We start from the raw sequence: 27,990 nt of genomic DNA, 5'->3' as shown, positions 1-27,990 counted from the left end.
CAGGTTTGGGTCTCTTAGTTCCAGTGAAGGGAAATTGTAAGTCTACAGCATACAAAGCCATTCTAGACAATTGTGTGCTTCCAACTTTGTGGCAACAGTTTAGGGAAGAACCACATATGGGTGTGATGGTCAGGTGTCCACATACTTTTGGCCATATTGTGTAACACAGAATGCATTCTTTTTTTTAAACTTTAAGAACATTTTTAATTTTCATGTACTTCATAAATGGCTGTTCTCAACATGGCTGTATTCTTAGTTTTCCGTTAACCAAACTGTTTATTGTTATATAAAATAATAGTAATTAAATGTTCACGATCAGTCCTATGCACTTTATCACATTCATAAATACACTGTATTATACAGCTACAATTTAAAAATACAATACAAAACGATTAAAATATAGAATTATATGCAATATCCCATGCCATATCCTAAATTCTTTGGCATACAGTATACGCTGCACCAACTATTCGACTAACAACCACTAGAGTCAACCATCTTGGCTTGTCATGAGTAGTCTTGAATCACATGGACACCCAATAATGTAGCTGTTACACATATAGCACTTATCCACTGGACGGTGCAAATTACCCATAACCCTTCACGTTGTCCTTATTTCCACCAGCAAGCGAGCCGTGACATATTTGAGTACCCATGCTGAATTTGGTTATCCCTCTTGCCCAGGTACCACGTGAGGCAAGCTGGGACATATGGGCGAAGGTAAAAATAGTTCAGACCATCAATTGATCAAACAGTCGTCACAGAATCGTCCTGATTAACGTCTCTGCCTACAATTGCTTTTCCAGCAGCACAAAAATCTTCAGTAGTAGGCTAACGTAGCGTATGCCAAAGTATGCAGCTCTTTTCAAAAGTCCTTTGTCCTGAGGCTTTAAGAGATCAGCATTTCAAATAATTTAAGCACTTTTAAACAGTAATTTAAGGTTTTAGATTAATTTTATTTACCCACATAACATTTTCTTATCGCTATTTAGATAGATTTGATCTTATACTTTTTCCGTTTGATCCAAGTAAAATCTGCCATTATCCTAGTTAAGGTAATTTCCAAATGGCATCATGTACACTTTGTTTGCACCCTACACAGGACGTAATGGAGCTGAATGCCCTACCTAGTGCCCTCAGAAATAGTGCCAAATAAATTTGAGATTCAGCCCCAGAAATAGCATGACTGCTTCTAATTTTTTTAAACATCTTCTGTTACGGTTTACACGTAAACTCCTCTGTATTTTCACTAAAGACTAAATTACTGGCACCCTCGACTGTGTGTGGGCCACCATTAAGTGAATGTTTACTCCTCTTAATTTTCACTAAACTATTGCCACACTTGAGTCTGGATGTGCATGCTGGAATTAACAAGCGCAGTGTCTTATGCTTGCTAGTTCACTCTATGAGAAAAACACGGCAGCGTCATGCACATTTTAACATCAAATGAGGCATGCCTGGTTTCATTTTTAAACAGTTTATTTGAATTTCAAGTAGTACTTTACTACTGCATGGGCAGCCGGTGGTGCTGGGGTAGCGCTGCTTCACAGCTCCAGGTTACCCAGTTCAATCCCGAGCTTGGATTACTGTCTGTGCAAAGCTACACATGTTCTCCCCAGGTCTGAGGGGGTGTCCTCTGGTTTCTCCGGTTTCTTCCCATCTCCCAAAAACATGCTTACTAAATGGTCCCTAGGTGTGAATATGCGTGTGCACGGTGTCCCGTGATGGAACGGCATCGCATCCAGGGTGTATTCCCGCCTCGCTCTAGTTCCACCGTGACCCTGAGCAGGATAAAGTGGTCACTGAGAATGAATGAATTAATTTTACTACTCATACCCATCAAGTCACCACATGATAACCTCCAGAGAAACTCCTCCTACTTTCACGGCTAGAGTTATGGGACAGGAAAGCAACACACACTTGGCAAGGATAGGAAAAGTCCCAAGTCTGCATTTGTTGCCAAGCTGTAGTAAGCTGCACTGTTCAGCAATGAGACCTGTACTATGTAAACAAGCACCTCTGTACATTAGTACTTATTAAAGTCAATTTCAGTGTCTGGTTTCATCAAGAGGAACCACAAAAATGTTGCACTGTCCCCAGTCATATGCACGTATCACGCTGGTGGCACTTCCAGGTGGCGCTGTACTGACACAGACACTGACAGTGCCTCAATATCTCATAGTTTTCTCTTATGGTGGAGATTTGTTTTACATAAAAACAGCTTTGTGATGTTTGTCTTAATTCTCTCATAAGAAACTATTTACCATCAATCCATCCTGAATAATAAAGAACAAGTATCAGCAAAATATTCAGCGTATAGTTCATTATGTTAACTACTTTTTGGCCTAGTACACAATGCAATATTATTTCTAATACGCAATGCTTGGAAATTATTAAAATTTCTGGTAAAATTATGTTGACAGGAGTTCATCCAACCAAGGTGCCTGCAAAAACACCCAAACCCCCCTTCTTCATTCTTCTGCAGCTAAACACTGCCCTTTCATGACTGTTATCAGCTTCAGGGCCTTGGCTCTAAATATCGGTCACAGTATGCTCCTTTAAAACTCAGGGCTCCCAATCATAAAAGAGACTCTGTAGCTGTTCTAATCCCAGGCCCTGTGAAAATCTGTCTGCCGCTGCACTCGCAAACAACATTAACTCCCTCTGGAGTCCCAGAGCGGCCGCTGCTTCCTTTTTCTATAGACCTTTCCTCTCACACATCATATTCTCCACATTCAACATGGAGTAAGTAAAAAATACATTAAATCTTATTAAACCTTTTTTTTCGTAAACAGACGGTGACAGGGAAATTTCAAAAGCAGCAGAGCACTGCCAGCGCAGATGCAATCCAAAAAAAAAAAAAAAAAAACCTCTCTATACTGTGCTCCTGCCAGGCCACCGTCCATTAATCACACCATGATCTGCTTTACTAAAAACATGAGCTATGGAAAGATCGCAGGAGGGAGGAAGCCATCTTTCCTACTCCAAAAATCAGTTGTGTTTTAAGCGGCACTCCATATATCTAGCATACATGCATAAATTAACTGCTTCATTTTCGTATAACAGTCATGCAGTCGGCTTGCTTGAGTTTTGTGACCCGGAGCTGACAGCTGCCAGAGCGCCTGAAAAGGACAACACTTCGGAGGGGAAGGTCTGCAGGGATAAGCTAGATAGAAGGGGTGAATGAGGGAGGGCAGGGGGAGTTTCTGCTCCTCTGGGACCATTAGATCATCAATCATGCTTGGCTCATCATCTCTAAATGCACCATTCTCCTGTGTTCCTCTGTGTTTTCGTGTGTGTGTACGTGTGTGTATGTGTGTGTGTGTTCTGTCACTGTCCAGTTACTGCTGGCTAAATGACTGTCAAATCACTGCTTAAGCATGCAGGCCAACGCTCCAGCAGATGACCCAGTCCCCTGACGTGACGTTTAAAGAGTTCTCTCTCGCCAGAGTTCTGCGTCCAGGTGACCGTCAGCCTGCGCTCTAACGTTTGGGGGACAGGTGATAGGAGCATGATGGACAGGACGAGGCATTGTGGGATGGCGGGGCGCGGATTGGGCTGTCAGAAAGGAGGCCTGCGGCCGTGGCTGCCCAGGATTCAGAGTCTGGCTGCTGGCCAAGGTCAGCATTCAGGGACTGGAGCCTGTTCACAGCCCACTAATCATACACACGCTCAGCAGAGAGAGCGAGAGAGCAAGAGAGAGAGAGAGAGAGAGAGCACAGAGAGGAAATTCATCTTTTTTCGGTTGTTTAAAAAATAGCAGAACCGCAGAAAACAAGGCGCAAATGATCTCAGAGGTTAGAGGGACAAATTTCCATACTAAAGAAAAATTAATGAATAAACGGCCATTCTCACTATATTCATTTATCTGATGAGAGATTAGAGATTCTGGTAAACCTCCACACAAGTGCTGTGACACATGAAGATGCTGATAAGATTTAAACACGCCGTATACACTGCAGGGGAATTCTCTGCCTGCTATTGAGCGGCTGTGGTTGATCTCTCTGATAGCACTCCATGAACAAACCACAAGAGAATAACGGCTGCTATAAAGGATGGTTCACACGTTTTTTTCTTGTTTTCTATCAGGCAGAGAGGTTTGTGAAGGCGGTATGCACACGTGATATGCAGAGACAATTGTGCTAGGTTTAATCTCTGACACGGGTGATGAAGACCATTTGTAACTGAGGTGCAAGAGTAATTTCATCATTTCATATTTCTATCCACACAGCTTAGAGGACAGTTTACAGACACAAAACATGGCCGACGACCGTCACAGAAGATCATCATGCATAAACACAAAGTCCAAATGGCAGACAGACATGTTTGTGTGGACACGGGACTAATAGGTGGGTGGATGGAAAGATATGAGCAGGATTTAACTAGAGGTAAGGATTAAGGGAATCTCCCCATTCTCTCTGTTCAAAGTAAGCCGGAAAGTGTGTTTGACAGGATGGAAAGCATGCCATGTATGATAGGTATGCAGCTTTTCTTTTACTCATCACATGCCACACTTTACTGGTGTCACACACGAGGGGCTTTCTGGGAGACAAAAGTAGCCGTTTGTGCTGTGCACTGTTTTGGAAATGCTATTGATTATTCCAGGTCAGACTCTTTGGCAGTGATAAATGATTATATAGCATACATAGCATACAGTATTACAAATCAGTGCTGGTAAAATGATCACACGTGATTGTGTGTATGCACGTGTGTCTGTGTGTATGTGTGTATGTGTGTATGTGTGTATGTGTGTGCTCGCGCGTGTGAGTTGAATGAAAGAGTGGAACAGCTGTCTGTTCACTGATGCCCGGCCCTTTCAATGTCAGTATCGCTGATTTATATGCACCTAGAGCAAAGATATCTCAAGCATCTCCAACTTATAATTCAAATCAGGACGGTGCCGGAGCCATAGCCTGTAGATGTGCACTGGGGAAGGGCACTGAAAAATAAACAAGGTAACGTGGCATGGGAGCCTCTGACATTTGACTGATCTCTGATGGGAAGTGACAGGAGAGTGACATTAAATGAAATTCACACAGGGTACCCAGAACAAACCAATGTGTACAAGACAAACAAACAAATCGAGAAGCAGTGAGAGCTTCACACTCTGTTACAGATGCGTGCATGCCTGTGTATGTGTGTGTGTGTGTGTGTGTGTGTGTGCGCGCGCATGTGTGTGTGTGTGAAATGAAATAAGGCACGAGCCTTGGCTGACTCTATTTGCATGCATGGAAATCTCAGCTTATCACAGATCTGAAATGCATCCATGATTCCATTCCAATTACACAGAGCTATATTTCCAAGCCTTGGAAACGTAACCATTCGTTATTTAGAGATTCCATATCTAGCACCACCACCAATAATATCAATCATTATCATTTAAAGTGGTCTGCAGCATTTGCATTTTTATTTATAAATGCCATGATGATAATGCATGGGGATAGTAGTAGTAAAAGTACGGTATTTATTTATTTATTTATTTATTTATTTATATACTTGATAAATATTTGATGTGTAATCATTTAAGATTAAACACATACTTATGGTATGAACACATATTTATGGAAACACATAAAATGTGAACATAGGACTGGTGGCATTATTACAGGCAGTAGAAGAGAAAGACCAGTGTTGTGCTAGACAAAGTAAGATCGAGAGATAGAACAAGAGAGACAGAACGAGAGAAAGAAAGAGAGAACGACAGAGATCTTTCTTACCCTGGAGGACTCGTCATAGGAAGGGCTGGACTGGCCACCTGCGGCCCAAGACGCCTCGGTTGTCCTCTCATCTATACCTGTCAACAGAGCAGATACACATCTCCATCATCCTACAACGCTCTACTGTACTACACAACACACTGAACACAGATAACAAGAGACCAACGTGAGGGAAAAGAAAGGAATATCGTAATGCGAGTGTAGTATTGCGATATATCAAAACCAGTCAACAACTTCTAATCAACAATTCAAGGTAATGAGCAATCACTATTTAAAAAAAAAAAAAAAAAAAAAAAAAAAGGCAGCGTCCACCTAAAGCAGGAATATACCGCACAATGAAAGAAACAAACAGTGCAGTCTACTGTCTAATCCATTGTACTTCCATTCAAAACCGTGGCTTTACAAATCATAGTATGTCATTTATTTTGCTTTACATAAATCACGCTCAGATACGTGTTGCTCCCCGGCACGCACTGGCGCTCGTACTCGAGCAACTGGGCCGCTCTGATTTGGCAGTGATGTATAACTCAAGCTCATCAAAACAGCTGAGCACTGAAACCTGATGAAGCTCATATTTTATGCAGCCTTGCGGCTCTCAAAGACAGCCACCGAAAAACACACACGCGCGTACACGCTAAATAAATAAATAAATAAAAGTTGACAATTGAATAGATTCAACATCTGGTATGTGATGAACAAATACAATATCTAGTTCTCGCAAAATTGCATTTTATGAAGGCTGTTGGGTAAAGATATATGAATCTTTGTGTCTTTGTGCTGTTTGAGCCAATATTGTTTTGCAGGTAACAACATTCCATTTCACAGTCTCATGTACGAGCCACAAAATTGCGGCAGAAAAACATCAATATTGCCCCAAGTTATTGATAATCCATCTCAGCAGAACATGATACTTGTCATTTGATTTCACTCGGTTATAACATACAAAACATATCAAAGTAAACCAATTGTGAAGACCCAAGTACTGGTATAGATTACAAAACAGAACATACTGAATAGAGATGACAAATAACACAACTCTGATGCACGCAGGGTTAACAATGTGCTAAACCTTACTGGCTTGTACTGCATGGCTGGACAGGCCACATACTAAATAGCAACTATGAGCTAGGAATTTGCATAGGGAGAACAAACAACAGAGCGAGAAAATGAGAGGGAGGGAGCGAGTGTGCAAAAGGGAGAGAAAGAGATAGAGAGCTTTTCTGCTGTTATTTTTTTTCCCTGAAGGCCTATAGCACACAATCAGAGTGTGTGGGCAAAGACTGATCTCATGCCAAAGACAATCTACAGGCCAAGCTGTCTGTGTGGCACTCCTGCAAAGAAGACGCTGGCCTTCACAACCCTGACTAAGGCAGGCATTTTCTCCTTCGCCACTGCGGGAATGAAACATTTGACCAACGCTTCACATCAGTGGCATGTGGTAGAAGAGGAAAAAAAAAAAAATGATTAGCATTAGGAAGGTACAATATTAAGGAGACAAGGAAATGATGATGTGTGTGTTTGGGCAACGAGCTGCCACCTCAAATAGAGGAATAAAACAAGGACATGAATAAGCCTCAATTTGAAAACAAACCTCAGTTTGAAAACAGAAATTGGGCTGGGGCACTCCTTCGCTTTCACTCAGTCAGATTTGGAATGTGTCAAAAGAAAAGGACATGTGTTCTGTATTTACAGCAGAGGAAATGACCTCACAGGGAAGTCCTTCTCAGAGGAGCGCAAAGGAATTTGGGCCACATGTCTTTACAGCACTTTTATTCCTGTTAAAAGTATTAAACAAACATCTGTTACATAGATTTCAAACCAACAACAAACCAACAACTTTTTTTTTTTTTTTAAAGAAGTTTTGGCTGAAAAGTAGCGGACTTCAACTCAAAGAGAGCAAGAGACCAAAAGAGAGAGAGAGAGAGGGAGGGAAAGAAAGAGAGAGCGAGAGAAAACTCCCCCTTTCCGTGGTTTGTTCTATTATGAGTCAGCTGCTCGATTTATCCATCTGCCAAATCACAGAGCGCCAGTCACGAGGCTCCGGTCACCAAGGTCAGGCACTGAAAGACGATTTCCAAACGACTCATTTAAAAGTGCTCGCGCACCTGAACAGCGGGTTAAGCACACCAGGCTCTACCTGGCCTGCGCACACTTTCGTGGTTATGAATCAGTTTTATAGCTGCACTCATGTTCACAATGGCGTATAACAGATTTGTAGCACGGGCCTCCCTGTGAAAGACTCGTGGCACGTAGGCTTGTCGCAACGCTATCACATCGCTTCAGCTCCACGCTGGCAGTGTGAGAGGGACACATGTTCCACGCCTGTACCTGCTGATGGCCCTGATTCTGTGCCCAGCGCTCACACACGACTCCGTGCCAATCCTTACGTCTTTTTACAGACTGAGTCAATGTTGTTGAACAGGTAACGACATTCAATTCCCCATATAAACCTCGATATTTTCAAGTTATTGATCATCTATTGACCTTCTTTGCAGTGTTCCGGTGTCAGCTTTTGTTGAGCAGCACACACTCCGTTCCTGCCTCTCACTAGCATCTAATGTGTATCGTGTAGCTCATCTTTATAATTATTTCAAAGGCGTAATTTTTTCATGCTTAATTATGAAAATTAGCTCCAAAATAAATGCAAATTATGCATGCCTAAGCGCTTCTACCTAACTGCCGCGGATTTTGTGCTCTCGCCCGGTGCCAAAGAGGGTTCATTTACATGCAGTGTCTGTTGAGAGCAGGATTTAAATATGGATTTAACTTGGCACAGTGCTGCCTTGTGAGCAAATCTTTGTCTTTCTTATTTCAGTGGCTAGGAGGCATGACAGATTCTTATTCAGAATTTCACTTCTCTGTAGAATTTTACATCTAATTTATTTTTACCAAATTTCTTTTATTTAATTATTACAGGGTCTGAGGGTAGCTTGATTTATAAAATTTGTAAACATTCTGCCTAAAGGTGAGTTGATGTGGTAGAGCACAGCACAACCATTTTATCCACAACTGTGTGGATAAGAGAGAACATTTGAAAATTAAACCAGTATAAAATGTCAACGTGTGTGAAGAGATAAATATTCGAAGGCACATTTATTCAGCCAGCTGCTTAGATACTAACACTGTGCAGAAAGGTAAAGGGCGGTCATGATGGACTGAACACACGTACAGCAGTGAAAGCTTTTCTTTTCAGCCCAAACACTCAGTGTAAAACCGGTCAAATCACAGCCAACTTACTGTAAGGAAGAAACATGTAATATCCTCACTGTTTCACACCAAAATACTCTTGCATGAGAACACAACCTTGACTGGAAGGCAAATATTTCTCTTGGCAGAGATCGTCTCTCTTCTGGGGTTTAATCGCCAAACAGGTGTCCACGTCCCGTCACACAGACGTACAGTGAAAAAAAAAACAGCGATGGAGCAATTACTCACAGAAGTGAGTGGCTCACTTATGTGCTCTGGCACTCTGAAAAAGCAACACAGTCAGGGCTTTGATTGACCGCTGCCGGCCACCGCGGTGAAAACGCACACGCCAGACGTGACATCACTGAAGGTTCACGTCGTTTCTTGGGACCTGCTGCTTGCCAAATTGCCATGGAGTCAGAGTGTTGCACTGGCAGGATAGACGGACATCGCTCGCGGGATCTGCTGCAGAGATGCAATCGATACAGACCCACAGCAAAGAGGAGAAATGATGCGGCCTCTGGCTTAAAGAGTATTACCATTTCTTTCCTTAGTTCTGACTCATTTGAAGGAAGTATAAGGAATAAAGCCTGAAGACTATGTCCAAGATTTGGGAGTTTTAAAGCAACTCAGCTCTCTATTAATATTATCAACATTACCCTTGATAATAATAAAATCAGTTGTTGATCAGTACATTAAAAAAAACAAAAACAAAAAAAACCCTGAAAACTGATCAGAAAAATGATACTAATAAAAATTATTTAAACATCTTGTTTACACTCATTAGAAATCCCTAGATTTATAAATACTATATGCATGAATATGGAATGTAGTATATGAATCTCAATTTGCATGGTCATATTCTCAGCCATTTATTTACCATCGGTCACAATATTTCTTCATATTTTATAACTAACCTTAGCTAAAGTTAGCCAACTAGCTAATTTAGCATGTGATTTCTGTGGCTCAACATCATTCTCTACTACTTCACATGTTAAGTGTGACATCACAAACGGACATCAAATGATTGGTTTGACATTCAAGTTTAAAATCATGAAATCTAAAAATAAGCTCACTACGCCATCATGACAAAGCCATCACGCACAAAAATAAGCACACACGCAAACACACACAGGGATTACAGTAATCTAAAACTGTGTGTGGGGGGGAGCACTGGAGCAGTGAAGTGTGTCATGAAGGAAAAAAAAAAAAAAAAGAGAAGAGAGTGTGAAGTGCAGGATGCTGGTAGGGGCTTGATGAAGTGCGCTGGCGGTGGCAGGGGAGTTTGTCATGACTATAGCATCGTCTTCATTAGGACAGCCTCCTGCTTTCCAAACTGCAGACTGCCACACAGCGCTGTCTGTCACTTTCACACACAACAAGGCTCCTCTGTGGGACACACACACACCTCGCATACACATATCAAACACAAGTGTGCATACACACACACACACACACACACACACACACACACACAAGCTCTCCCCATCATGCAGATATCAAACATAATCCCACTGCTAGTTATGGATGTAGGGAAATATTCATGAAAGTGTGTGAGGATGGCACAAAGGAGAAAAAAAAAAAACCTGAAAGCAGAGCAGACTAATTTTCCTATGCAAAAAGAAACTATTTTGAGCAGCCCACTTCCAGGAAAGTTTCAGATTTTATAAAAACAGAAATATGTATGATCAGTCTGACCAGTAATTGGCCTGGTATCGCATAACTTCATGAACCGCCTATTAGAGTGGTATCACTGTAAAACCGAACTCTGAAAAATTGTGACTATTAGCAGTGATTAGTGCGATTTCTATACACAGTCACAGCACACCTACTGTATGAGTTGTCACATGCTCCAGGACTCCATACAAACACACACACAAAACAGAAACCAGTAAACAGTGACTCAGTAAGTATCGCTCTTAATCAGAGGTTCTCAAACTTCTGGCAGGACTCCTATAACGTTAAAAGAAATTCCACAGAGCACTGAGCACAGGGTTTTATTATGAATATCATGCAGCCATTAAAATATAAGCTTCATTATTTATGCGTACAATAATATTTTGGCTATTTACTGGTGCCATAAAGCTTTTTATTTCTGAACTTTCCACTGACAGAACGCTTAACATCCGAGTTGAAATTATTTATAAGACTATTTGGTTTTGAGTTATTGAGGTTTATTAGATTAAACCCATTCAATTAAACAACCTAGTTGAATAGGCTAGTATAACTGAGCATACTAGTATCAGAACTCAAGAATAAATATGACTTTGATAAGGGTGAATTGTGATTTCCACATGTGAGGGGGCTGGTTGGGAAGGGAAATAAATAAATAAATAAATAAATAAATAAGACCCTTAGGGGTTCCCAGATCCCACTCAGAAATTTAGAAAACATTAAATCACTCTCTTTTGTGATCACTTAATTGCAATTGTTCAACACTAACATCTGAATTATACAAACCAAGAATCATGCATTCCTTACATTCTTTTCCATTTGCACTTTGAAAGATTTCCTCAAGAGAACTTTACTGTTTTGATAATCTTACTCATGAGGCACAGATAGATTTAGCAAATCTAGAAACAAGCCCTTAAAATAAAACCCTACAGCGCATAAACATTAATTTAAACACACATTCACTGAGAGACAGAGCGAGAGAGAGAGAAACTCCACTGTCACCTCATTTTACCCAGCATTCCTGCTGAGCATGCACCACATGACCCTTTAAATTCCTGTCAATAACGAGCCCTAAAGCGACTAATGCAGTGTCTTTGAAATAAAAATGGCAGAGGTTTAAAAGTTTCTTTACCTCTCTCTACCCTTCCCTCACTCTTTTTGGAGCCTTTAAGGGGTCCTGGCAGAGCAGTTCTGCTGGATTTGTCTGGCCATGCCCAGTTCAGACGCATTAATCCAAACTCTCATTCCCTGCGATTTCCACACTTCCTTCCTGTGTTGCGCCCGCGCCATATGTTCACAATCGCTTATGGGGGAAAGGTGCCTCTTCCTCCAACCTTGAGCTCCATCAGAGGAATGGCAGCACACAAGCCAAATGGATGAGAAATTTATCTACCTCTTAGAAAGGCTGTGGGCTCTGCAGAATACATACAAGTGATTCTGCCTCGCTCAAACGCATAATTAAATTCAGCACAGCCAGGAATACAGTGTCAAATGAAGTGCAGTGATTTCATATCTGATCACAAATGGAAACTCTGCTGTCTATAACCACAAGAACAACACACCAAGAGGCTAGAATAAATCAATGCATCCGGTTACTTCATCATGAAAATAACTAAAGATGCGTTTTCTTATGCTTGGGACGTGCTTTGTGCATCCAGCACGCCGAACACAAAAGGATTACGCTATCACACCCCTGGGTGCTTGCAATCAAGACGGCGTTTATTGCATCAGGAGGATTTATTTTTATTGAGCTGCTCATTAGTGGGGTTTAATCAGAGCTGCGTCTTTATGACTGCTCCAACGCTGGTATCACATCGCTCATCAGCCGGCCTGAGCGCAACCACAAACAAATGCGTTCACTCCGAGAGCTCTCCATCTCCTCCCCTGACACCCAGAGGAGGCAGCGCATATCAATGGATTTTATACAAATATGTAAGTGCACACATGTGTATTTATGCATTTACATAATCAAGCACAGCACATCCAACCCTGCCAATGCACATTCACACTCTCTAATTCACAAATGTGCGCTGCTGCATTTCTAATGCGAGAGGTGACAATAATAAAACACCAGAGTACATAAAACCCTCTGAGTCTTTCCACGAAGACTATATGAGCCAACATGGAGGGCGGCCCGGACGTCATCGTCCTCTGCCTCCCACTGCACTGCATGCTGGATCAGTTGAATGTCCTGATGGGGTTGGCAGACAGCAGTGCCAAGTGGGCATCAGAGGCTCTGCCCTGTCCATTCCTCTTAAACATGACCACCCATCACTGCCAACCTTTCTTTATGTCACAGTTGTGTCAAGGGAACTTATATAAAGAAAAGCAGTTTGCAGCCAAACGCATTAAGGATTTAAAAAATAAATAAATAAATAAATAAATAAAAAAGGAGAAAAAAAAAAAAAAAAGAAAAGAAAATGACAGGCCTATATTAATGATGCAATGAACTGACTGATAGCCAATCGGAGCTTATGACCACTACCCTCAGAGATCCCATCTGTCACATGGAGAGAGGAGCCAAGATGACACACACTGAATAACACACGCTAGCTTTATATCGATTAACTCTCTCTGGCCCTGAGCACTGGAGAACACACCAAGGCCTTAGTGCTTAGTGTCTTAAGTACTGCCAAGAACATTTTTCTTGTATTCCTATGAGAAACACATTCTACCAGTTACAGTTATGCGCTGTGTGTATCATGATTAGCCAAGCAGAAGCTTGAAACCTGGATCAGGTTTATCACCATTTTATATATTTATATGTGTCAAATATCCTGAATGAGGAAATATAATATACAACATATGAAAACACAAGATATAAAATATTATTTACAATAATATACACAGTTTATTATTGTAAATAATATTTTATATTATTTACAATAATATACACAGTTTAATGCACATGATGCATGAGGTTGCGATATGTAACCTGCAGTTTAAAATAAATAAATAAATTAAAAAAATCCCTCTCCTTGCTACAGGAATTACAATCATAACAAACATGCACAAGGCTGCATAAAAGTTGAATGATTGAGAAAGGCTTTAACCAGGCCCCATCGTCTTTAATTTATTACTTTAAATCCTTCAAAAGACAAATTAAAACCAGGAACAAATCAGTGCTACACACTAATCCTCAAGTCTTTTTCAAGAGAAGAGATTTGAACTTCAATTTGATTGGTATTTTGTGCTACTGCGGAGAAGAGTAGGGGGGAAAATTGTTTTCTGAACCTACAAATACCAGACCAAGTTAAGTGCAAATGCATTGCAGGGAAAATCTATACATAGGAGAGGCTGAGTCGGCCACTGCTGGGGATTAGTGCTCGCACTACAATGGCTTCACCTCATCAGCATTTTCTGTATCTAAAATGGAAATCCTGATAAAAGTATCAGGCTTCGGGTCACGCTCTGCGACACACTCAGGCGGTCTCGCGGCCCCAGGAGCAGTGCTTACTGGCTCACTGAGTGTTTGTGTGTGCGCGACTGAGCAGAAGTGTGTGAGAGACACCATCACTTCTAGCATGTTCTTTAACCATGACAAACTGTGCTTATTGCCTGAGTGTGAGTCCACACGGCATGCCATCTCACTCTGGGCCTCTTCAGCACCTGCGCGGCCAGGCCGAGGTCTTATCGCTCCACAGCGGGGAAACTTTTTCCAGCGAGGAAACACAAACAGGCACGCTGGCAGAGAGGCCTGCTTAATAAACTCAGATGATGAGAGGTAGGCTCAGAGTGCCAGTAAACCTCCCACAAACACCAAACATGGCTCCCACACAAAGGCCACAAGGCCAACCACAACATGCAGCCTACAATACCAGTGCACTCTGATGTACACAACACAATGCTCAGCATTACACACAGGGGGGGGGGAAATCATATATTTATATTATTTATATATATATATATATATTCATATATTTACCAGCCCATTGGGCAAGTAAATGCTCTAGTGTGCTGCCCAGTCCTTACTGACCAGGCTAAAAAGTGGTAGCTAATGTAATGTAATAGCAGAGACACAGCAAGTTAAGTGTATTAATACAGACAAAGGGAAACCAAGGATTTTAGTATTATCATCGTCTTCTAACAAAGATTCTAATCTAGCTCATCACGTCTATACCCCAACGAATAAGCTACGAGGTTTGGCGCTCCATATGATTGGTTAGGTTCTTTATTTATACGTCTGGTTAGCGTTTTTTTTTTTTAGCTAATATTTTTTAGCATTAGCGTTACTTATACGATAAGTTTGAACTTGATAACTTGCTAAGCTTCGTCAGAGTTTCACATACCTGTGTGTTCCTGATTCTGAAAAGATCGTTCGTTAACAGCACACGCTAACTAATCCACCTACTAGTGAAATGTTTTAGTGCCTCAGCCCATGGGTTTGGTGTTACATCATAGAGGTGCACTATACTGTGAAGCGCACCAAGTTTAAACATGGCTACATATAAAATGAAAACTTGTTTTGTGAAAGTCAATAAGGAGTAGGTTTTTTTCTTTTTCCGGTCGTAGAACCTACTTGTGTGCAACTACAAATTAAAAAAAAAATCAAAAATTACATGAAATCTGCTTGGCACATTAAAAATGTATAGCGTCAAAGAGTGTCAGCAAATAAAATCTGAATATTAAAAAACAAACACTTTCAAAATGACTCATTGAAAATGTCATAAAGAAACATTTGGTAATGATGTGAAAGATAAAGCTGAGCTGCCTTTCTGCCCCGTGTCCCCTTTGGTTCTCCCCCTAGAGTCTTTCTGCATGAAACCCATCACCCACTCCGAAACTGACAGATCGAAAAGGGACCTTATTCCTTTACACCCTGGCCCAATCTCTCCTCTTACTCCTAATTCATGCCTGAATGTGAGCGACTGCATGCTTTACAGTCATTAGAGGCAGCCAACCCTCATCCTCCCAGTTATGGTGAACTGAAACGTAGTACTTACACCTGAACAAGCCAACGCTGCTCTCTTGTCCTACATCTTATTTAATGTTGGGTTGTGAGTATGCCTGCCTGTGTGAGGTTACAGCCATCCGACATCAGAATATCTTCATTTCCCCAGAGGAGAATCTGACTATGAAACATACACTCCCTGTGCTGACCCCCGAGACCTCATTCAGCAGGGCTATATGTCATTTAAAGTAGACAAACAGAAATCTTCACCGATCTGACTCACATTAGCATCAGAAATGGGAATAACCTCTGGTCTGAAAACTACCTCTAGCCGGCAAGATGTTACGGATGTGTCTGACAAACATTTCAGAGCCCATTCCCAAGCTAGTACTCTCAAATTCAATTCTGAGCTATGATTTAAGCTCACAGCAGCTTAATCTTGTTTCCACATACAGAGGGACTTATGGGTCAGACGTGTAATGAAATTGGAATGCGGTGGATGGTCCATCTCTCGTAAAGTGAAATGATCTGGCCTCTGTACATCCCTGTGCCGCAGACTGGGATTATCAAGTCAAATGGCTTTTCAAACTTGTTTAGAAAAGTCACAGTTACACTAAAACTAAACACGACCGTTGCTTTTTACAGATACGTGTCTCGCTGACTCGAACACTTTTTGAAACTACGATCTTAATTCGGAATGGCCCATAAATAGTCCATTATTAGTTAACGCAAAGGAGCTCACATCTGCTGGAAAGTGGAAGGGTGTCATTAAAATGTGCTGTTGAGGCTCACATCATCAGTGTAGCCACAGCTCCGATTATCATATGTCCCGAGGCAGCGAGCTCGTGGATACAAAACATGGATCCCAAGCTTTAGCAGAGCAGAGGAGGAAACTCGTATCTTCATCTGCCTTGGTTTCGGTTTCCCCTCCCCCAGAGGAAACTGCACTGATGGCTCATCAAGCGTGGCAATGGTACACTTAAAAGCTGTTAGACATTATTACTCAGACATATATACCAATTTAGACCCTGATGGAGAATATGTAGTACTTAAAACTCCATCAATATTACCAGTTTAACAATAAACAATAACTAACATAAAAATAAAAATATGATCGATTACTATAAATAATCAAACCTGTCTTATATTACTCCCTTTCCGTGGCATAGGCTACTTGGTATTATCAAAAGACTCATTTCACACTCTCTGTACTACAATGCTCTTTAAAAGCGCAGTTTATACTCTGAATTGAGCTTTTCTCCACGGCGGCACACCTGAACAGCCTCCTGTCTCTGTGCTCCAGATTTCTGTGATTGCTTCAGCAGTGTCAAGGGAACAGATGAGAAAGTTGACAGCTTCTCTGGAAGCGCGGCTGAACCCCCCAAAGAAACGCACGTATTCATGCACCGCCGGCGAAGAATAACTTCAAACAGTGTGTGATTAGGAAAACATCCAAACAAATCAGCATTAAAATGTAACACATCTTAAACCCATCGTCATGGACGTGTCCAGATTTTTATAGTCTTTTGTGAAAACGTGGAAGAAGATGCACAAGCCAGGCCAAATAACCTGACATCAAAGCACATCGATCACTATGGCAACAGAAAGATCCTCATAAGCGAGTCAGTTGGCGACCTGCGATGCAGAAATGAACATCTAAAAACTCTCGCTCGAGTCTGGCCGAGGTGGCTAGTCAGACGAAGCCACAACTCGGACAAAATCACACACAGTCCAGCGTATCACAGAGCAAGTGGCAGGTTAGCTTAAAAATAAACTGATGTCTCACAAAGGTCAAACCTTTTAATCTGGACATTTTCCAACCAAGCCTTTACTCAATACGGTGACAGGTCTTTTCCCAACAATGCTAAAATAACTTTTAAACTTCTGTAGAACTGTTCACGAAAATAACTGTAACATCCCACACCAAGTTTCCAAAGTACTGTATTGCATAAACTTTAATAGAAGAAAAATTTTGAGATGTGAAAGCAGAGAAATGTAGAAACTAACCAAGGGTGTCTCGAGAGACAATGGCTTCCGGAGCACAAAAAAAAAACCTATCTGGGTGGTTTTAATAACAGAAACTGCAGTGAGGAACAGTCCTAGATGCTGAAAATCTTTGAAATAATAATCCATTCTGTTCTGCAATAATCCATTCCAAAATAAATGTGTGATTAAACGAGAGGCTTAGGCGTTGTTTAAAACAGAAAAATAAAAAAAGGCGTGAATCCTCTGACAAGCCTTTGATGATAAGCTTTGCTCAAGTACAGTTTTGTCACCTTTTATATCTCTGCACAGCAAAGCAGTTTTATTTTTATGTGAGAAATTATCTGAAAACTTCAAGCTATTCACTTTTATGGATTCTGCAACAAAGGAGGATACTCAGGCTGAATAAAATTGTGAATACTAATCATTTCTGGTTCTTTCCAATCCCTCATTAATAATTAATCAGAAGATGACAGTGTTTTCTAATCCAGAGACGGTGGAGACAGAGCGCCAGTCTGAACACGGATGGAGCCTTTCTCTAATTTCAACAGTTTTTTCAGGAAATGTCATGGAATGGCTGATATGAGATTTATAGTGAGAGACAAATAATATAACAGCATTCACCTGCATGACTGAATGCTATTTCTGTAGCATTCACAAAATAATTTCATCACACACCACTTCGAATCAGACACCAACAATTAGCACCATTTCCATTCATTACAACCAGATATCACAATGTAGTGTAACCAAAGTTTCTAGCACTAGCACACTCAAAGACAATTATTACTCATAATTATTTACTATTGACTTAGAAGGGGGATATACGACAAAAAAAATCATATTGCAATCATTTATTATCGATAATGTATTGATATACATTTTCTAGATACACAACATGCAGCAATATTTTGTTTTGCTAAAGAGTCTATCCACCACTTACACTAGTAAATAATTTCACAAGGAAAGAAACTGGTAAAGGGTTCATTTTAGTGTCCAGTCAGCTTCTTTATACCATGAAGACTTGAAGAGAAGAGTTGCATGTGCTATAAAAGTACACTATCTATCATCACAATGCTTTCAGAAAAACTTATTATTACCCGGCCCTAGAAATGCCCCAAATTCACCACTGAAGTTCCACTTCAGTCCATTTATCTTTGCACAGCGGCGTTATACATGATAACCATGACGTGTGGACTAACCGGGATGAAGCAGACAAATGAGAACTTTGCTGTTATGTAGGTAAGACATGCCACACTGACCTGCAGATGAGCCCGAGGGCACCCAGATGAGACAACTCTCACCGCCTTACGCTTACAAAGGTAAAAAAAACAAACCATAAAGGTACCAAAAATTTCCTTTCAGCTGAACAAGAAAGGCCTTTCATGAACAACCTCTCAACACACCGCATGCATTTTCATGAACGGGGTAATCCCAAAGCAGCTCACAAAACAGTCGGGTGATGTCAATCAAAAAACGGTGTCTCTTTTTCTCATCTGAGTCTAAAGACAACAACGACAAAACCGATTTGCTCAAAGTGTCCTAGTTTAGAAATCAGACCGTACATCCTTGTTGACATTTGGGTCATAAACATGGTGAGGCAAACTAGATTAAACGACTGAGCATACAGACAGAGGACCGCATCATTTTTTGCTTTTCACATCAGAAACAGAATATTGCAACGGCAGTGAATGACAGAAATGGACCTATTTTAATTACATTATGATCAGAACAACATATAAAACGGCTGACAATCACCTTTATAAATAATAACCTTTCAAAATATTCTGACTCCACAACAGGCAAAAAAAAAAAAATCAGCCACAGACTTTTTTGTGTGCAGAACATACAGCACATAGTGTGTTCACTGAAGTTCACGTCTAACTCGCTGTTAACTCAAACACAACAAGGCCAAAGAACACCAAGAGTTCTGTGCTGCATGTTATAATAAGCATCTATGTTTTAGTTTATAAGAAAATAACATGCTGTAGTATTTTATTGCAAACAGAACTTTGTTGTCCCTACTCTGACAGTGGAAAGAGACTAATCGCCCTCCAGCAGGGAACATTCAGCCAGTGACCCAAGACACTAGATTCATCAAATGCAGGAGCGCCATTGAGATCTGTGGAGATTTATTGGGATAAATTAGGAATCATGTGCAGAGAGCCATATTTTCCCAATTATACGATTTTTTGTCCCCTGGGCAGGTGCTGCAATTTATATACAGAGCAACATACACAGTACCAGTCCAAAGCCTGGAAGTACCTGTGTGAGCTTAAAGACGTTTTCATCTTATGCTTAAAATCTGACGACAAATATAAATAGCAAAGTTAAAGCCTACGAAAGACTTTGCTTACAAAACAAAAAAAATTTTTTTTTCTTTTAAATGCCTTCCAACAAGTCATTTTCATTTAGGACTGAAGAAAAACAGTCAACGTGTGCTCAGCATACGGGAACTTTAAGAGCTGCTCAGAGACGCCGAGACTGTGCAAACTTCATCAGAGATTTCATGCGTTTTGATTTGTGGAACACTTTCTTGGTCATTGTACACTTCTGAATGTGTCATTTCGTACATAAATGTCTTCACTATTATTCTAGAAATAAATGAAGAGTCATTTTATCAGTAGGTGTTTGACTGATACTGAAAGCTAGGATGTCTGCACTGGTTTAAATCGCGTCTGCTTTTTTTTTTTTTTTTTTAACATAAGACATTATTACAAACACTAAAACCGACCGATGTGAAGTGAAATTACACAATTGTATAACACGTAAACAAAAACACGAGAATCACCAGAAATAATCGATTTGTCTTTAGATACGAGTAAATCTGCTTATTTTGACTGGTGAATATTATTTAGCTTTTTTAACTGAACCAGTTAAATTGTTAAATATTATTCTTAGAGACAGAAAATAAGACAGACTATGGTACTTATAGTCTGGAAACATGGTGTATATATACACATATAAAATAAATAAATAATTAAATAAATAAAATGATCTGTTATTCATTATAATTAAAACATTGAATGAATTTTAGGCTCCATTACAAATTCTAATGCAGACATTACAGATCGGGCCATCGTATGAAAGTAAGTGGACAATTTTTTCGATGAAATAATTCGCGACAAATACGTTGCTACAGATGTTTTGACAGAGACGACAGTACCTATTCATTCGAATAAAATTACGTGGACATTAAGAATCCGAGGTTTGAGGAAAAAACAATTCATAACCAGTACAGCTTGCATTACAAGACAAAAAAAAAAATTCAAAAGTGCTGCGACTTTACATCTTTCACAACTTGATAGATAAAGCGTAACTGATTTTATGAAAAGCATAAATAAAACTTATAAAATGTTTTATAATGTCAATTCTGACACTAAATAAGGCACTTTATATATGAACATATTTACAACCCAGGTTCAATGTTCGTTCCAGGTGGAGTTTGAAATGCGTTCTCCAGACAAATGCGTTCTCCACACAAAAAAAAAAAAAAAAAAAAAAAAAAAAACTCACACCATGAACCTGCACTGGCTCCTCATTAACCTCAGCTCACTAAAATCTGAAACACTTTCAGTGGCATCTGGAATCAATCAGGATTACCGACAGCAATCAAACTACACTGAAAGGCACCTCAGCACCCCAGCACGTGAATGCGGAAAGCCAGACGCGCTCTCATTAAAAAATTCAGAAAGGATGTACCTGATGCACTGAACTGGCTGCTCCCTAGAGTCGTCGGCCTGTTCTTACCACTGCTCACCGGCGGTGAAAACATCTAGAGGAAGACAGACAAATTTTGTGAACTTTTATTTCCAGTCATTAAAATATCATGTTAAAAATATCAGGGATGGAAAAATCCTGGTCCTCTATAATGACATAAAACATTCATGCTATGTACAAGCAAAGCTGACAGAGGACATAAGCCTAAAGAAACATGGTGTACACCAGAATATTTCAGTCATTAAATTATAGTGTTGCGCATATAAAAATATAGGGGTTGGAAACATTCTGGTGTACACACTCTCAGTTTAAAAAGGGTTTTATACTGTGTCTGCGCTTCTCACTGGCGTGCATGGAGTGTCTTTAAAGCTTGATTCTACAAACTAATTTATGCACTTTAAAACATTTTAAAGCCATTTTTCCAAGTTTAAGATACACATATATATTTTCTTTTAAAAAAAAAAAAAAAGCACAAAAGCGTACTCCTAGTACTCCTTTTTCCTGAAAGTGCACCTAGCCACTTCATCAGCTCTGCATGATTATATATAACATTATTATTACATATTTATGTCATGATATTAAAATGCTCACCTTGACTGATTAATATGGGATCACTATGGGGAATTTTTAGTGAAAATAGCTAGCTATGAATCATGAAGTCACTGTGAAAGCTCTTCTCACACATCTTCTAGCAAGAGTTTAATCCTGGACACTCAGATCAGTGTGTAAACAAGTGACAGGACAGAGGCAAGGCTGACTCGTGTCCTCGTGCACTTACAGCATCATATGAACTGATTTATTTCCTTTGAAACGAATAGAGCAGATAAAGCCTTAATAAACTACCTCAGAGTGGCTTACCGCGCTAAAATCCAGCAGGTCACTCAGCTCCTTATCCGTCCCGATAGCGGCGATCCGCTGCTGAGGATTCATCCTTCCGATCCTGCAACTCTGCTAAACCCAAATCAAACACACACACACACGCACATACACACACACAACCAAAGCTCACTTCAGTGTAGTGTACAGCTGCACGGCTAGTCACCACACGGCTAACCCAAATGACACTTATGCCATCTGAACAATTACCAAAACACACACTGGAGGCTCTTTACACTCAAAAATGTAACTTCTGGACTTTCTGACAGCTTTTCAAACACAAACGAAACTAATTTGTTCGCCTTTTTGTTATTGTTTTTGCTTCCTTTTTTCTTGAGTGTATTAAACAAACCTGCTAGCAAAAAACAAAAAACAAACAAACAAACAAAAAAACATTAGCCATACTCTTCTTCCAAGCTCAGCAAGTACTGCAGCCCTGTATGGCGGCGTTTAACGCAAGAAATTCTTACTATCAATAATTTTGTACACATTTTGTAGGTTTAAATATGCTGTTTTACTAATAAAGCGTGGTATTTTTTATTTAATACCGCAAGCAGAGATTATACAAATATTTGTTTGGGGGAAATCTGCAAAGGAGTCTGGACTTCGAGGCAGAAAAGGCGAGAAGCTCGAAGGGTTAGCTTACTGTCACAGCCTAGACATGGACATGGACACCGAGCATCATGATGAAACACAGTAAAACACAAAAAGCATGCAATGATACACACATAAAGTGACACAGAAAAGCAGGCACAATGCCACCCTAGTGAATGGATACTTATAAAACACCTACAAGGACACAAGTTATCGATTAGCCGTTAAAAGGAAACCTACAGCACAATATCAGCGACTTGGGTTACATGAAGGCAGAGTGGCTTTAGTTTGCAAATGCGCTGGTCGCGATTTAAACAATTATTCGACAGGCTATAGCGTGTCTAAATTAAAAATAAATAACATAAAACAGACACTGAAAGCCTTAATATTTATATTCAACCCCCATAATAATAGGTAAGACTAGAAATTTGACATTAGTAAAGCAAATGCCGACCATTCAGTCCATAACAGCTCCAGTCTTTCTGTATCCCAACTTCTTTCAGCCAGTCCCAAACCTGTGCAAACTCGCTACAATAATTTTACCTTTTCTCGGGTTTAAAATCCGACTAGGGGCGGTCTGTGTGGCAAAGGGATTGTAGCTTTCTTTAATTCGCGTCTGAAGGACAGAGAAGGCGATATCTGTGTAATTGTATTTTTTGCAAAATATCCACTCTGGGTAAGTTGCGAGTTTCCCTTAGGCAGACATTTTTGCCTTGGCGATAGCCGAAGCACACCGATGACGTTAAAACAGTGTATCCCTCCGCCAGCGGCTCTGAGGTAGTGATGCGCCTCGAGTTTGTATGAGACAAACCAGAAAGCTGCACACACAACCTTGCTAGGGGCCAAGTGACAAGTTTCATCTTTTATAAGACTTTTCTACAACTTGGACCAGTGGAAATAATCATTTCTTTCTAAATAATTAATTAAGAAACATACCTAATTGTTGTGAATTAATATCCAATACACCAACCCTTTGGTTTGGCTTTTCCTCAATTCCATCCCAAACACACTGTCTGCTCTTTTTGTTATGATATTGCCAGTAGGCTAAGCTACTCTACGCTTGAAAAAAAGAGAAAATAAATACTTAACAGTTTTAAAAATGTCATTATTATCAGTTGTTTTGTTAGCCTCGACAAAGCAGGATTTAAACAGTACCACCGGTGGGTGTAGATAGCGAAAAAGAGGGGCTGTATCCCAAACTACATACTACTCTACTAAATAGTATACAATAATAGAACGCAGCTATATATATGTATATGTAAATGGTTTAGTGCAGTAGTGTGGGGTTTTGTAGGGAACCGGGACTATTTTTCTTCCGCTTTAGGACAGTGGATGAAAAAAAAAACACTAAAAAGTCTAACTCCTGGATTAAACACTGCGATTTAATGACAACACTGACACTGAAGAGAAAGCAGCGCGTGCTTTGAGATTAGCTGGATTCATTCTAGTGAACATGATGAATGATTTCAACTTGATCTTTATATCCCTAACCTGAACAGACAACTCTAATTCATTTCAGAAATTTCTAAATAAGTGATAGTACAGGATCTGGAATTACTTTCTGAGGGATTATGAAAGAGCATGCTGTAAATTTATTTCAGTAGCCTGTTTATTTTAGTTTATACTTAACATCAATCCTAATCTTAATCCTAATTTTAGATGCTAATTTAACATTAAAACGTTTTTATATCATTTATAGCATTTTTTTGGTGCTTTTATGAGTATACACAGAAATCCATCCCCTCTCCTTTTCCTGAATGAAAGCACAGCATAGTGCGTTTAATGATCATTCACAGACAATGGAAGGTGCTTTCCCTGAGTTTTTCAGAAACCTCATAGTGCCACCTGTTGGACAAACCGACAGCAGAGGGCAGGTGAGTGATGCAGCTAGGGCAGAAAGCTGCTTTACATTATCCTGTAACACCCAAGTTCACTGTATGTTACCCTTTATGAGATTATGACAATAAAATTGTGATCTAATTCTGTGGGAGACGTGCGTAAGTTATGTTTAATTTCTGTTCACTGTTCCGTACATCAAATTAGGTCCAGCAAAATTGGATGCCACTGAGAACGTTATATTAAGGATTTTTTCCTCATTTTTGTCCACAAAAGCTTTATCATGACTAGACATGCTGAGACATGAGAAAGAGGGACAGTGAGACCTGGCTCAGAGAGACACAGAGAGAGACAGCGAGCCCCAAGACAGAAGGGCAGAGACTTGAGACAGAGGAAAAGCCTGATGCGAGACAGCAGGGACAGTAATCCAAGAGACAGAATAACATGAAAACATGAGACAGAGGGACAGCCAGAGGTGATACAGAGAGGTGAGACAGAGAGACAGCAAGACATGAGACAGAGGGTCAGCGAGAGCTGAGACATGAGACAGAGGGAGACATGAGACAGGATCAGTAAGGTGTAAGACATAGGCATAGTAAGACGTGAGACAGAGGTGATGTGAGACATGAGACAGAGGGACAATGAGTTGTGAGATAGAGGGACAGAGAGATTTTAGACAAAGGGAACAGCATGACATGAAAAAGAGGGACAGTGTGACAAGAGGCAGAAAGTCGTGAGACAGGGGGACAGTGAGATGTGAGAAATAGAGAGTGAGACATGAGACAGAGAAACAGCCTGATGCGAGACAGCAGGGACAGTAAGCCAAGAGACATGAAAGAAATAGATGTGAGAAATAGAGAGTGAGACATGAGACAGAGAAACAGCCTGATGCGAGACAGCAGGGACAGTAAGCCAAGATAACATGAAAACATGAGACAGAGAGACAGCCAGAGGTGATACAGAGAGGCGAGACAGTGAGACATGAGACAGAGGGACAGAGTGACATGAAGCAGAGGGACAGCAGACATGAGACAGAAGGGTACCCAGAAGTGAGATAGGGAAAGTGAGATGTGAGACAGAGTGACAGCAAGACATGAGACTTAGAGACAGCAGATATGAGACAGCTGGATAGGCAGATGGAGAAATTGACACATGAGACACAGGGATGTCAAGATGTGAGACAGAGGGACAGTGAGACATGAGACTGAGGGACAGTAAGAAGTGAGACAGACGACCTGTGAGATGTGAGAAATAGGGAGTGAGACAGAGGGACAGCAGAGATGAGACAGAAGGATAGCCAGAGGTGAGATAGGGAAAGTGAGTTGTGAGACAGAGCGACACCAAGACATTAGAAAGCAGGATAGGCAGATGGAGACATTGAGATGGAGAAATTGAGACCTGAGACAGAGGGATGTTTAGATGTGAGACAGATCTAAAGTGAGAGGTGGGACAGAGGGACAGTAAGAAGTGAGACATGAGGTAGTGGGAGAGAGAGACTTGAGACAGAGGGACAGCATGACATGAGGCAGAGGGACAACAAGATATAAGACAGGGGGACTTGAGACAGAGGGACAGTGAGACATGAGACAGAGAGACAGCGAGACAGAGTGACAGCCAGATGTGAGACAGCAGGACAGCCAGACGGGAGACAGAGGGAGAGCAGACATGATACAGAGGGATAGCCAGAGGTGAGCCAAGGAACGTGAAATGTGAGACAGAGAGACAGTGAGATGTGAGTCAGAGACACAGCAGAGATGAGACAGTAGGACAGCCTTATGTGAGATGGTGGGAATGAGACATGAGACAGAGGGACAACGAGATGTGATATAGAGTAACAGTAATACATGAGACAGAGGGACAGTGTGACATGAGGCAGAGGGATGGTGAGCCATGAGACAGAGAGACAGTGAGATGTAAAACAGTGAGACTTGAGACAGAGGGGCAGCCAGACGTAAGGCAGAGGGACAGCCAGAGGTGAGACAGTAGGATAGTCAAATATTAGAATGAATGAAATACACAGACATCTGAGAAAAATTCTACCCCAAAATTATATACACACATCAAACATCTGACAATCTATCAAACAGTGAAAAAGTCCCCTTCCTGCGAGGAGAACATAAAGACTGCTGTATATCAGCAGCACAATACGTCTCAGCCTGAGACAATATGAGGGACAGTGAGTGATCTGCCTTGCCCTTGTGTTTCTTCTAATTGTTATGATTTCTCTTGTTTATTATTACTGTTTTATAATTTTTCTTACCTTTATTAAGTAAATTCACTTTTATTCTGTAATTTTACTCATTTTCTTCTTTTTTCGATTATTCTGTATATAGTGCCTTTATGTTGTCCTTAATTTATGTACATTGTTTGCACTATTTTTTGTTTATTTTAATCTGTTAGAATTTTATTTTGTTTTGTCTATTTTATTTCTTCTGTTTTTGCACTATCCTTCCTTTATAATGCCTTGGCAATACAAATGTACAATTATTTGTCATGACAGTAAAGCACATGAAAACTGAAACTGAAATGTTAGACAGAGAAACAGTGAGACATGAGACAGAGGGAGAGCCAGAGGTGAGACAGAGAGACGATAAGACATGAAACAGAAGGACAGTGAGATGTTAGACAGAGTAACAGCAAGACAAGAGACAGAGAGACGGCAACCTATGAGACAGAAGGACAATGGGATGTGAGACAGAGTGACAGCCAGATGTGAGATAGAGGGACAGCAGACATGAGACAGAGGGATAGCAAGAGATGAGACAGGGAAAGTGAGATGTGAGACAGTGGGGGAGAGAGATGCAAGACAAAGAGACAGTGAGATGTGAGACAGAGGGACAGCAGAGGTGAGACAGTGGAATAGCCCCATACATGAGAAAGAGGGACTGTGTGACATGAGGCAGAGGGACAGTGAGAAGTGAGACAGATGGAAATTGAGACATAAAACGGGGGGTGGAGTGGGCGAGACTTGAGACAGAGGGACATCCAGACTTGAGACAGGGAGACAATGAGATGTGAGATGGCAAAATATAAGACGGGGATAGTGAGACTTGAGGCAGAGAGACAGCGAGATGTAAAACAGAGGGACAGCCGGACCTAAGACAGGGGGATTGCGAGGCGTGATGCAGGGGGACAGAGAGACATGAGACAGAGAGACAGCAAGATGTAAGACAGGGGGATCACGAGGTATGAGACAGGGGGACAGTGAGACGTGAGACAGAGAGACAGCAAGACGTAAGACAGGGGTACAGTGAGACATGAGAAGGGGGACAGCAAGATTTGCCATTGGAGATTCTCCTTCTTCTCTTACTGCCTCTTTTCATTTACTTTTGTTAATCAGCAGCTGGGAGGAGAGAGAGAGAGAGAGAGAAAGAGAGAGAGAGAGAGAGAGAGAGAGAGAGGATGCTCTGGAGTTTAGAATCTAAATTAAAAAAGCAAAGCACACAAGAGAAAGAAGCAGAGAGAGAGACAGAGTGTGTGTGAGAGAGAGAGAGATAGGTGTGTTTGTGTGTG

General features: G+C 40.7%; 1 protein-coding gene across 6 annotated transcripts in view; it reads right to left on the bottom strand.

Annotated features, from left to right (window-relative positions):
* The window catches only part of tcf12 (transcription factor 12), an 86,766-nt gene extending 63,399 nt beyond the window's left edge, over positions 1-23,367 (bottom strand). Inside the window, exons 1-4 of one of the 6 annotated variants that reach the window (XM_026937489.3) lie at positions 23,096-23,367; positions 22,030-22,119; positions 21,154-21,226; positions 5,718-5,794 (exon numbers count right to left, since the gene is read on the bottom strand). In XM_026937489.3, the coding sequence (XP_026793290.2) occupies positions 5,718-5,794; positions 21,154-21,226; positions 22,030-22,119; positions 23,096-23,098 (243 nt within the window). In that variant the 5' untranslated portion in view covers positions 23,099-23,367. Of the gene's footprint in view, positions 1-5,717; positions 5,795-21,153; positions 21,227-22,029; positions 22,123-23,095 lie in introns of all 6 variants that reach the window. The other 5 variants (XM_026937491.3, XM_026937492.3, XM_034299581.2 and 2 more) reach the window with 5 other exon arrangements.
* Positions 23,368-27,990: the final 4,623 nt, after the last annotated feature.

Source organism: Pangasianodon hypophthalmus, chromosome 25 (assembly GCF_027358585.1).
Source record: "Pangasianodon hypophthalmus isolate fPanHyp1 chromosome 25, fPanHyp1.pri, whole genome shotgun sequence".
NCBI classification, from domain to species: domain Eukaryota; kingdom Metazoa; phylum Chordata; class Actinopteri; order Siluriformes; family Pangasiidae; genus Pangasianodon; species Pangasianodon hypophthalmus.
The sequence above is the reverse complement of the archived record's forward strand: the minus strand, read 5'-3'. Positions and strand labels throughout refer to the sequence as shown.